The 12918-nt window shown below is 40.7% G+C and overlaps 1 protein-coding gene across 19 annotated transcripts in view; it reads left to right on the top strand.

The window, feature by feature from the left end:
- Positions 1-12918, top strand: part of fhod3b (formin homology 2 domain containing 3b) — a 580851-nt gene that overhangs the window by 540368 nt on the left and 27565 nt on the right. For all 19 annotated transcript variants that reach the window (XM_072283418.1, XM_072283417.1, XM_072283413.1 and 16 more), the window contains 2 exons: positions 3495-3685; positions 10426-10618. In XM_072283418.1, coding sequence (XP_072139519.1) covers positions 3495-3685; positions 10426-10618 — 384 coding nt within the window. The remainder of the gene's footprint in view (positions 1-3494; positions 3686-10425; positions 10619-12918) is intronic.

Below are 12918 nucleotides of genomic sequence, written 5' to 3'. Positions count from 1 at the left end.
AATCATAAGTGGAGAAGGCTATAAAATAGTTAGTGGAATCCAGGCTGGAGATCCTTGAGGTTGTGCATTGTTATCATAAACACTCTCCTGTTTCCATCCTCACACTGCAGCAGAGTATACTATACCTGCAAATTATCATCATGAGGAATCAGAGCAACAAGGTAATATGGGCTCTCGAACCTGCTTTGCCTTTCAATATGTGTAACATCAAAGCCAAGTGTATTGTCATAGACAGAGTTGCAATGAAAAACTTACTTGCAGCAGCATCACAGTCATATTGCATTGGAGACACAAAGTTCAAAGTAAATTTATTATCAAAGTACATTTACATCACCATATGCAACCCACTCTGAGATTCAATTTGTTGCGCGCACACCCAGTAACTCCCAGTAACATAATAGAATCAACAGAAGACCACAGCAACAGGATGGACAACCAGGGTGCAAAAGGCAACGAACTGTGCAAATACAAAAAGAAGAAATAATAATAAATACGTGATAAATATCAAGAACATGAGATGAAGAGTCATTGAAAATAAGTCCATAGGTTGTGGGAACAGTTCAGTGATGAGGCAAATGAAGTTGAGTGAAGTTATACCCTCTGGTTTAGGAGCCTGCTGGTTGAGCAGTAATAACTGTTCCTGAACCTGGTGGTGTGTGTTCTGAGGTCCCTGTACCACCTTCCTGATGGCAACAGTGAGAAGAAAGTATAACCTGGTTGGTGGGGATCCCTGATGATGGATGCTGCTTTCCTGCAACAGTGCTCTGTGTCGATGTGCTCCGTAGTGGGGAGGGCCTTTCCATGATTGACTAGGCCATATCCACTTCTTTTTGTAGGGTTTTCCGTCGATGGCACTGGTGTTTCCATACTAGGCAACCAGTCAATATACTCTCCACCACATGTCTCTAGAAGTTGTTCAAAGTTATAGATGTCATGCTTTCTTCATAATTGCGCTTGTGTGCTTGGCCCAGGACAGGTCCTCTGCAATGATAACACTGAGTAATTTAAAGTGGCTGACCCTCTCCATCTCTAATCCCCCCAATGAGGACAGGCTCATGGACCTCTAGTTTCCTCCTGCTTAACTCAATAGTCAGTAAGACATGGTTGTTGTTGTGGCACCACTCAGACAGATTTTCAGTCTCCCTCTTGATTTCTATGCTGATTCTTGACCACCTTTGATTTTGTTTACAACAGTGGTGTCCACAGCAAACTTAAATATGGCATTGGAGCTGTGCTTAGCCACACAGCTGTAAGTGTAAAGTGAGTAGAGCAGGGGGTTAAGCCCACGACTTTGTGGTGCATCTGTGTTGATGGAGGGTGGAGATTGTGGAAGAGATGTGCCCAATCCAAACTGACTTGGGTCTGCAAAGGAGGAAATCAAGGATCCAATTGCATAAAGTGGTATTGAGGCCAAGGTCTTGAAGTTTATTGACTAGTTTTGAAGGGGATTATAGTATTGAATACTGACATTCACAATATTCACAAGATAAACACAAATTATGCAATAATGAAAATCATTGGAACAAAGACCATCCAAATTCCATTGTAGTGCAAACTGGTCAAGGACCTTCTGTTTACTGAGGGAATTCACTGCTGTTGTGATGGTGGCTGTGTACATCCCTCACCCATTGCTGATGCTGGGGAATCGCTTCATGAGTTCTACGGTGCCATCAGTGACGTACAATCCACACACCCTGATGTTTTTTTTCATTGCTGCTGGTAACTTCAACCATGCTAACTTGAAAACAGTCTTGCCTAAATTCTACCTGCATGTTGATTTTGCTACCAGAGGCAAGCACACATTAGGACCTGGTTTGTACATGTTGATAGCCTTTAGGGAGCACTGTTTTCAATAACCTACCTCAAAGACTACCTTACAGTGGCACTGACTTCAACAATAATGAAGTGCTTTGAGCGATAGGATCACAGTAAATCCAATCTTCCTGTTATATTGGACCCCTTCTAGTTCGCTTATTGCTCAAATTGGTCCACTGATGATGCCACCCTGTCCCACCTGGAAAATGGTGCCTATATGCCAGGGTGCTGTTTATTAACTCAAGCTCAGCATTCAATGCAATCCTACCTCAGAAGCTGGTGGTAAACAGCCCTGGTTGGGTCACAGCACCTCTCTCTGTAAATGGATCCTGGACTTCTTGACAGAAAGGCTGCACCCAGTCCGTGTTGGCAGAAACATCTTTAGCTCCATCACACTGAGCACTGACGCTCCCCTGGGCTGCATGCTTAGCCCGCTGCTGCTCACACTGCTGACGCATGACTGCATTCCTAGATCCAGTTCAAACCGGTTCATCAACAGTCGTTGGCCTCAACAGCAACAATGGTGAGACAGTATGCAGAGAGGACGTAGAGCCGCTAGGAGAATGGTGTGAGCACAGCAACTTGTGTCTCAGTGTGGATACGACCAAAGCGATGATTGTGGACTTCAGGAGGATGCAGTCTGACCACTCCTCACAACACAAACGTGGCTGCTCAATGGAGAGGGTTAGGAGCACTGATTTTCTGGGAGTACGCATAATGGGCGATCTCACCTGGTCCCTCAACATCACATCTTCGGTCAGAAAAGTACAGCAGTGTGTCCACATCCTGAGAAGATTGGGGTGAGTTTGGCTTCTCACCTCCCCCCACCCCCGCTATTTTAATTAATTTTTCAGGAGCACCATTGAGAGTGTCACCAGCTGCCTCACACTGTCTGGTATGGGAATTGCAAGGCACCTGGGCATGTCCCTTCAAAGGATTGCGAGGACCCTCTTCACCCATTAGAGATATTTATCAGGAGAGCTGCATACGCAGGGCCCTTAGCATTTTCTGTGACCCCTCCCACACATTCAAAAATCTCTTTGACCTTCAGGCTGGAGGTACTGTAGCATTAGGGCAAGAATTGTTAGGATAGGAAACAGCTTCTTTTGATAAACACATGTACAGTTGAATAACAATAAACAAACTTGAAGATTATGGTTAATTTTCTATTGAATCAAGTTCTCAGTTTTATTTGTCAGTGTGCCTTGGACCTGGTATCATTGTCGTTTCACTACAGTGTACAGTACCACTCTCCCTGAGCATTAATGGGATGGTGATTTATCGGAGCAAATATTTAGCCCCATTGCTGCACTGGTCTAGTGTGATGATCCTGTCTGTTCCACCAATAGTTCTCTTTTTCCTGATAGAATTGAAACTACTGTGCTATATATCTTACATTAGAAATCAGTCTTATCTGTAAACAATCAAAATCATTGAAAGTAAAATAAGCATGATTCTATCCTCGAGCAAAATGTCTCCATAACATCTGGCTTTATTTGTCTCTGAGCTGATCTAGCATGTTATTCCTAAATGAATTCTTTTCTGCTGCCACTGTCCTTTAAACTCTTGCTTCTTGGCCATTGTTTTCTTTGACTTCCAGAATTTAAATAAACATAAGTTATACTTGATAAAATGGCTGTGCAGGAAAGATTCACTTTTAAAAAATCTGTTATTCTCAGGTTGACTTCAACCAGCTTCAGGAAAATCTTTGTCAATTAGAGCGGAGATGCAAAGCCTCATGGGATCACCTAAAGGCAATTGCAAAACATGAAATGAAGCCCTCCCTTAAGCAGAAAATGTCCGAATCCCTGAAGGATTGTGCTGAGAGGATCATCATTTTAAAAATTGTTCACAGAAGGATAATAAACAGGTACAAGATAAAATGAAGCCCTCTATACTATACTATAAATGATGTAAGTTAAAGATGTTTCCAGGATAATTCTGTTTCAGTTTTTTTATTTTGTCAAAAGTCATGGAAGTGGCCAAGTTCTCTGCTGCAATTATGTCTCAAATTGAAGGGAGAAAGAAATAGAAACTGAAGCTTAGTCAAATGTTAGCAATGAAATGCAGTTGAGTGAGATTATTAAAATATGGCTGTTGGCTGTGAGAGAAAATTTGTCATGAATTTAAAGCATTTTTATAAGTGGATATATGAATATATATATATATATATATATATAATAAGAAGTTTGCTTTCAATTTTTTTGAAGACAAAAATAATAGCAATGAGTTCAATAAGTTGTACAGGACTTATTGCATATAAGGAACACAGTCTCAGAACATTTTAATGATGGAAACTGAGCATTGAGAAAAAGGTGAAAAATGGAGATGCTATAAATCAGAGTAAGGTTTGATGGGAACAAAGATATTATAGATGCACTCCAATATAGCAGCAAAATGAGTTGTGGATAAGAAGAAGCATGTCAAAAATTGATGAGGCATTGTAATTCCAAGCTATTATCTCTCCTGTCCTCAATGTGTGCTAAGTTCCTGACCAAAAGACCAATCATCTTAAGATTTCACATACCATGGGGTGTTGGAGAAAAATCAGTTAATAACTAAATTTCCAACATTTGACTGAAAATTAGTTTCCGGATATGGTTTGGAACAGGTTATTCACCTCCTAGTTTGATAAGTATATCATTACTGTGCCAATATATCATTCAAAACTAATGTATTCCAAGTGGAGATCTAGTCAGTCATCCATAAAATCTGACATTTCAGGTGCACATATTATACAGTTTTCCATTCATTGTGTCATGTAGTTGTGGGCATTACCTGGTCAGATTTGTGACTTGCTCTGGGAATCTAAGGTTATAAAGTGTTCTTCCGGTTTTGCCTCCTCAAAAGAGGTGAAAATCTCTCCTGTGCACCAGATATACTAATTTATAAACATGTTCCTTATGAATGTTTTCCACTGCATCTCATATGTCATCCAAAAGTAACTTGCAGCCGATTAAACATTTTTTTTGCTGTTGTAATGCTGGAAACGTAGGCATTTACCATACAGCAAGGTTCCACAAGCAGCATTGTAATTGTCATCCGTTTTAGTTATTGTTTGAAGGTTGAGCAATTAGCAGGCCTTCCCCTTTGCTTTACCACTACTTTCTTGGTAGCAAGCTAAAAAGTGAGCTCTGATATACATCTCAGACAGAAGACAACTTCACTATTAAAATCATAATATTATTAATTATTAAAATCTCTGGATTAAGATTTAAACTCACACCTTTTTGTACTTGGAAATAAGAGCACTATCCTAAGCTGAATTTCATGAAATGGTTAATCCTTGCAGTATATCTGGCACTTGGGGAATTTGCCTCCCGTAATAGACTGAGTAGCATTTCTCCAGTAAATTTACTGGAGTTCGAGCTGTAAAATAAATAGTCCAATAAAATAAAAAGAACAGGCAGACAAATACAAAATCATTTTAGAAAGTTCTTTCTAATGATATGTCATCGTTTATTTTTGTTAGTTACCTTCATTACCTCAGAACTTATTTGAAAAGCATGGATATGAAAGGCGAATTAACTTGTCTGCCAGATGCATTACTCCCCAGTGTGCTGGGAGGATGCAAAGTGCTGAATCTGTGGTGCTTATTCAGAAAAGATGTTTTTCTCGTAACAATGTCTGGAGAGAGATGAGGGACAGAAATGGGTCAGTAACAGCAGCCCTTTTCAGGGTGTTTGGCCACATATTCAAATAAGAGATTTGGAAGAAGCAGAAATTCTTTGTTAAAGTGCATTTTTGTCAGCCGTTCTTTGAAAGGACATGAGGTTTGATTTTAATTTATGTAAATCGGCATTTTTACGGCTGTAATGACATTGCAGTGGGTTCACTAGCTTTTCTGCCAAAATACTGATGCTTTATTTGGGTCAGTAACTGGACAGTTAAATTCTCATTAGCTAGTCACACAAGCTGTTGTTAAATAATGCAGATTAGAATCACATGACATATATTTCATGCATTGGTTATGCCACAGCGTGTGTGCATTTCTTTCCAGTATATTTCAGGAAAAATGTGGTTACACTGGTGATAGTGTGCAGGAGATTTACAAGGCTGTTGCCACCAATGGAAAATCGTAGTCATGAGGTAGGATTTGATAAGATGGGGCTATTGTTTTCAGAACTTAATTGAAATATATGAAATTATGAAGGGTATAGATAGAGTAAACAGGAAGGATACATTTGCCTGAGCAGACAAATCAAAAACCAAGGGGGTTTATAATAATTGATGGAAAGACTGGACAGAAATTAAAGAAAAAATATCACCTTGGAATATTGTGAGTAGTTTGAGTCCCTCATCTAAGATAAGACATGCTGACATGGGGAAGGTCCAGAGGAAGATTAATGCGTGAAAAACATTTTATGGTTCTGGGCCTGTACTCGCTGGAATTTAGAATAATGAGGGAGGGATCTCAATGAAACCTATTCGAATTTTAAAAGACCTAAATGGAGTGGGTGTGGAGAGGTGGTTTCCTATGGTGGGGGATTCTAAGACCAGAGGGCACAGCCTCCGAGTAGAGGGATGTCCATTTAGAACAGGGATGAAGTGGACTTTCTTTAGCCAGAGGGGTGAATCTGTGGAATTCATTGCCACAGATGGTTGTGGAAGCCAAGACATTGGGCATATTTAAAGAGGAGGTTGATAAGTTCTTGATTAGTGGGGACATCAAAGGCTACGGGGAGAATAGTTGACAATGGGATTGAGAGAGAGTAAATCTGCCATGATGGAATGGCGGAGCCCAGACTCAGTGGGCCGAATGGCCTAATGCTGCTCCTATATCTTAGGGTCTTATGATCAGAGGTGAGGAACTCACTGCCTGAAAGATGGTAGAATCAGAATCCCTCATCACATCTAAATTGTTTGAACGTATTCTTGAAAAGAAGTAACCTACAGGGCTATAAACCTTGTACTGGAAAATAGGATTAGGTAGCTTTTCGTCTGGCACACATAAAATAGGCTGAATGGCATCCTGGTTGTAAATATATCACATTTCTAAGATGGCACAGTGCACCTACCACTCCATTAGTAGTAGTAGTAGGCAGCCGTCAATCCCAGGGGATCATGGGTTTGCGCTCTGGTGGACTGTGTCCTCTCCAGGGTGCCAGCCGGGCAGGAAGGTTTAAAGAACCGGCTGTTCCCCATGCAGCGGGTTCCCCCTCTCCACGTCACTGATGTAGTCCAAGGGAAGGGCAAGTGTCGATACAGCTTGGCATCAGAGTCGTCGCAGAGGTTGCCAGAGTGAAGTTATAACCAACGTCAAACTGCCTTAGTGAACCCGGCTCCAGATTTCTTCCTCGGAGTTTACTCCCGAAGCCTTTCCCATGGGTTGGTATGGCCGCAAGGCAGTGAAGGTTTACAATCAGAGTTCTTCTTCTCCGCCACTCCATTAGGTTGAAAGAAATTTCCTCTGGACTCAAAATTGCTCTGACCTCTCTACCCGAAGATTGAGTGGGCCAGCATAGTGCTAAAGTTTACCTGTTCAAATTAGAGCAGTCGTAGAAGTTGGGAGCTTATGCTGTGGTTGCAGAAGATGCTGGTATGGCTGCACATGGAGTATCATGTTCAGTTGTGGTCCCCATGCTTTAGGAAAGATGCTACTAAACTAGAAAGCATGCAAAAAAGATTTGCAAGGATGTTGACAGGTCTCAAGGGACTGAGTTTGCCAGGCAAGGACTTTTTTCTTTTGAGTGTAGGAGTCTGAGGTGATCTTATCAAGCTGTATAAAATCATGAGGGTCATAGTTAGGATGAATGCACTTGTCTATTTTCTGTGGTCCAGATTCAGAAGTAAAAGGTTTAAGGGGAAAGATGTAACAGGAACCTGAAGTGCAATTTTTTTTATACAGAGGATGATAGTGGTATGGGATAAACTGCCAGAAGAAGTTGTTGAGGCAGGTATAATATCTTTTAAAAGACATGGATAGGAAAGGTTTAGAAGGTTATGGGCCAAACATGGAAAAATGGCATTAACTTGAATGGGCATCTTTGCTGGAATGGACCAATTGGGTCAAAGGGCCTGTTTCTATGCTGTATTACGCCATGACTCCAAGAGAGCAAAAATGTGTGAAGTAGAAAAAGTGTTTTCTCACCAAATTAAGTAAAAGAATCCATTAGTTTGTCCAGATGGTTGGCAAACGTTTTCTGTCCAATGTGTTGGAAAGTCCTATGATCCCTATTGAAAAGAAAAAGAGAGTCAGATGGATGGAAGCATAATCAGGCTTTTTGAGAGAGTTTTGGGTGCAATCTGGAATTTAACCAGAGAGGTACAAACAAGTTGGCAGCTTTGGAAATTTTGAAGTATGTTCGCACATCACATTTTTTAAGATCCATTAAACCTTTGGAGGATTAAGTTAGATATGGCCCTTGTGGCTACGGGGGTCAGGGGGTATGGAGGGAAGGCTGGGGCGGGGTTCTGAGTTGGATGATCAGCCATGATCATAATAAATGGCGGTGCAGGCTTGAAGGGCCGAATGGCCTACTCCTGCACCTATTTTCTATGTTTCTAAGATACGCAAACACGTATGCTGCAGATGCTGGAAATTCAAGCAACACACACAAGAAAATGCTGGTGAACACAGCAGGCCAGGCAGCATCTATAGGAAGAGGTACAGTCAACATTTCGGGCCGAGACCCTTCATCAGGAGGATTAAGATACTCTATTTTGTCTAAACATAGAAAGATAAAATATTTGTTATTTGAATCTAACTTTCATTTTCCTGTGAAGTTAAGTGGTTTAATAGTTCTCACTAGTCTACACCTCCCACCAGAATGTTTTGAAGAGACTGAAAGAATTATGTCAAATCATCTGGTCACACTATCACAGTTAGGCATAGGGAGTCATAGAATACTCCAGCACCAAAACAGGTCCTTTGGCCATTACAGAATTATTAATCTGCTTAGTCCCATTGACCTGCACCTGGATTGCAGCCCTCCTTTCTCCTCCCATCCATGTACCTAACAAAAATTTCTCTTAAATATTGAAGTTGAATCTGAACCCACCACACTTGAGTGTAAAACGTCACATTGAGAAGGGATGATGTTCAAAGTGGTAGTTGATTCTATATTATAGGAAGGGGAATTCAGGAGAACGCATACTAGTCCTGTCCCCAATACATTGATACGATCATGAAGAAGGTATGCCACCAGCTATGCATCATAAGGAGTTTGAGGAGATTTGGTATGTTACTAAAGATTCTTGCAAGTTTCTATAGATATACAGTGTCGTGGAGGTGTAGCATTTAATATGACAGTATTACAGTGCCAATGACCCGGGTTCAATTCTGCTGCTCTCTGTGAACAGTTCGCTCATTTTCTCTGTGGGTTTGCTCCAGAAGTATGGGTTAGTTGGTCGCATAGGTGTAATTAGGCGGTGTAGGCTTCTTTGGCCAGAAGGGCTGGTTACTGTGCTGCATCTCTAAATAAAATTAATTAATTAACGCTGTCATTATTACAATTTGGTCATTACTATATAATGTTTATGGGAGCTTGCTGCACATAAATTAGCTGCCGTGTCTCCTACACTACAATATTGGCAACAGTATTAGTATGAAACGTTTGAAGATATTCTGAGGAACTGGAAAGATCTATAAAGATGCATGACTCTTTCATTGAATAAAAAAATCAGTGGATCTTCTCAGAGATTCACCACTTCACGGAGAAAGCTGTGCTGTTCTGCACTCTAGAAAATTAAGTTTTACTCTTTTGCAGTTGTGCTTTCCTATGGCCTGTCTTTAGGGGATATTATGATTATTTTCAATGTCTAAAATTTCCCCAGGTGCCTGTAAATGGTTTCCCCAGTAACAGTTGGAATGGTGGAATCATCTAATAGTTTTATCTTGAATAATCCAGCAGGATGCAGAAGTTGTAGAATCTCCTGATGTGTGCCAAAAAAGCACTGTGCAAACTTGGACCAAAACATTCATCGTAGGTGCAGTTGAGCATTTATTTTTCAAAACTCATCCCCTAAGTTTTGTTGTATGTGTTTGAAGTTTCTATTTGTTTATTCTTTGAATGAGTATTATAGTGACTTTGTGAAAGCAATTGGGTATGTACCTGTTTCATCTGTTGTTCATTTCAACAAAAGTCCCCACAGTTGTAATTTTTGCTTTATTTTCCAAAAGGTTAAGAGCAGTATAAATGCCAATTAAATGCATACGTGGGCCACTGTAGCCACTGTATCAAGTTCTGGATTAGAACTTCATACAGTAGTCCATGTATGCATTTCCAAATGAGCTCTGGATCAGTGGCCAAAGAATCAGAGCTAAAATCTGTCCATCTATCAAAGAAGCAAGAATAGCTGTGTTATATCTGAAACCTATTCTGCCAGATCCCTGACAGAAGTGAAATCATCCCACCTTCCCAGATCATCTGAGTATAACTCTCGTCTACAACTTTATGTGTGTTGGGGAAGCTGTTTGCAGAAATGAATCTGTAAGGAATGCTGCTGTAAACAACATCCCATTCAATGTTTGCAACACTATCACTACTCATCATGTTAACTGTCACGCATGCACAATTTGTTCCAGTGGTCACGTATTCACAAGTGCAAAGTGGAAGGAATGAACAGGTTATATCATACAGATTCTGATCTTCGTCTTTTGTCTCCTAGATTCCATGCCTTTCTGCTGTTCATGGGACATCCCCCACATGCAATCCGAGATGTGAACATTCACAAATTCTGTAAGATTATCAGTGAATTTGCTCTTGAATATCGAACCACCAGGGAGCGAGTATTGCAGCAAAAACAGAAACGAGCCAATCATAGAGAGAGAAACAAGACCAGAGGCAAAATGATTACAGATGTAAGTAAAATCATTATTTTTTGTTGCCAGTAGACAGGATGGATGAATATCCACTTTGCCAGAGCTTCAGGTTCTCAACACTAGGTTTTGCGCATCTGCTGATGTCCATGAGCGGATTGTTCAGCTTTCTCACATGAGAATAAAAAAAAAATACTTTTGTGAGAATGTTCTGCCACTCTCAGGATGTGTTCAAGGACAATCTCAAAGAGGAACATTTTCTGTCATCACCTCCTTGTCCTTCAGCATATCTCATGGTGAGTGAGATGTCACTTGGACGGCCAGATGCAGACCCACCTTCAATCTGGATGAGGAAAATCCAATCAACACACGCAAGATGCTGGAGGAAGTCAGCAGGCCAGGGGAAGTTTGAGGGGATCATGAGGGGAACATGAGGAAAAAATAATTCTGTATGATGGCCAGGATGGAAGCACAATTAGAATGATAAGTGGGGACATGGGTACAGATCTGAAATTAAAATAGATAAATGTTAATATGTACAGTATATTTTAGAATTTTTGTTGTAGGGCGAGGCTTTTTATATTTGCTACATAAGTACAGGGATGGGCTAGCTATGCAGTTCATTTTGACCCATGCCTGTAAATGTGGGGTGGCACTGAAGTGAATGTATTCAATTTCCAGTCATGCTTTTCACAGTCAAATCCCAACATCCTTTAAGTTGCTCTCTTCTGGATTATTTTAGCAGCTAGAATATTGTACTTAGAAGACTGAGGGAAGATTTGATAGAGGTATACAAAATTATGAGGTGTAAGATAGGGTAAATGCGAGCAGGCTTTTTCCACTGAGGTTGGGTGGGAGTACAACTAGAGGTCAGGGGTCAAGGGTGAAAGGTGAAAAGCTTAAGGTGAACATGAGGGGAAACTTCTTCACTCAGATGGTCATAACAGTGTGGAGTGAACTGCCCGTGTAAGTGGTGCATGTGAGCTCGGTTTCAACATTTAAGAGAAGTTTGGATAGGTACATGGATGGTAGGAACATGGACTATGATCCTGGTGCAGATTGATGGGAGTAGGCAGTTTAAATAGTTTGGCATGAACTAGATAGGCTGGAAGGCTTGTTTCTGAGCTGTACTTTTCTAAGACTCTACTGTATTTTTTAACCATGCAGAGCATTTTAAGCACAGTTGCGCCAATGATTGATGAAGTGGTAAGATGACCTATTTTGGCTCAGCGTTGGCCTTTGAAAAGATCCCAAATCTAATTTGTTTTGCTTACTGTCACTGAGCGCTCCAATAGTATCCATTCTCATAGGTACAATGTGAGAGATAGCAAGTACCTAAATCACTCAAAAAGAACAGTTAATCCTGTTGGGAACAGCCAGTGGTGTTGTATTATCCAAATCCATTTGGTAGAATATTAAATTTTCACTTAAAGGTTTTAAGTCAACATTTAATAGAATTGAATCTAAAATTGTTGCAGCACTCAAAAATTGTTGATACTTGAGATGAAGGTGCTTTGCCCAACTTGTCACTCAATGCGCCCTGAGTCCTGAAACCCAGATGTTCCCTTAATCAATGAATCACGACTATAGAATTAAACTACCTGCCATTCTTCTAGCAATAGACATCTAAGATTAACTCAGTCACAGAAGTGGTGTTCCACTTTCTCTGAAGATGTACTGAAGTATTGATTGTTCAGAAGAAACTGCATTTTTAAATTATTTTGGATAATTAGCTGTTGTCTTTCATTGCAAGGATGTATAATGCTACATGTGGGAAAAAATGTGATAGCTGAACCTTAGCACATAATCTATCCAGCCATTAGCTCTTCATGGGTAACTGGCTACCAAACACATACATCACTAATCATTTGAGCAATCTCTTTAGGAAATGGGAACTGTCAAGTTGGGCACATTATTCTTCTACAGAACAATGCATATATCTTTCCAGCTCTAAGATGTGGCTATTGCCTAGATACTATTATAAATTCCCACCAGCTTGCCAAAAACAGCCAGTGAACAATGAGCACAGCTGTGCGTAATGTATTTTGAGAGTGTTGTGACCACCTCCATCACTATTTGGTTCTGACGTCAGGATCTAATTTGTAGGTGGATTTATTTATAAATAAGCTTTAATTAAGAATATTCCCAAGATAGCCACAATGTTGATAAACTACTTTGATTCACTGACTTACTGGCTGAGAGCAGGGACAGATGGCGGAGGAGGCGTGTGGCCTTGGACGTAGCGAGGATTAGGTGTCAAGCCACGGTGTCGCCTGTTTGAAGCTGCCGGGAGAGAGGCATCGGAGCTGGTGTGTTCCACTGGGGGAGGTGTGGTTGTGGTG

Source organism: Mobula birostris, chromosome 19 (genome assembly GCF_030028105.1).
Source record: "Mobula birostris isolate sMobBir1 chromosome 19, sMobBir1.hap1, whole genome shotgun sequence".
NCBI lineage: Eukaryota > Metazoa > Chordata > Chondrichthyes > Myliobatiformes > Myliobatidae > Mobula > Mobula birostris.
The sequence above is the reverse complement of the archived record's forward strand: the minus strand, read 5'-3'. Positions and strand labels throughout refer to the sequence as shown.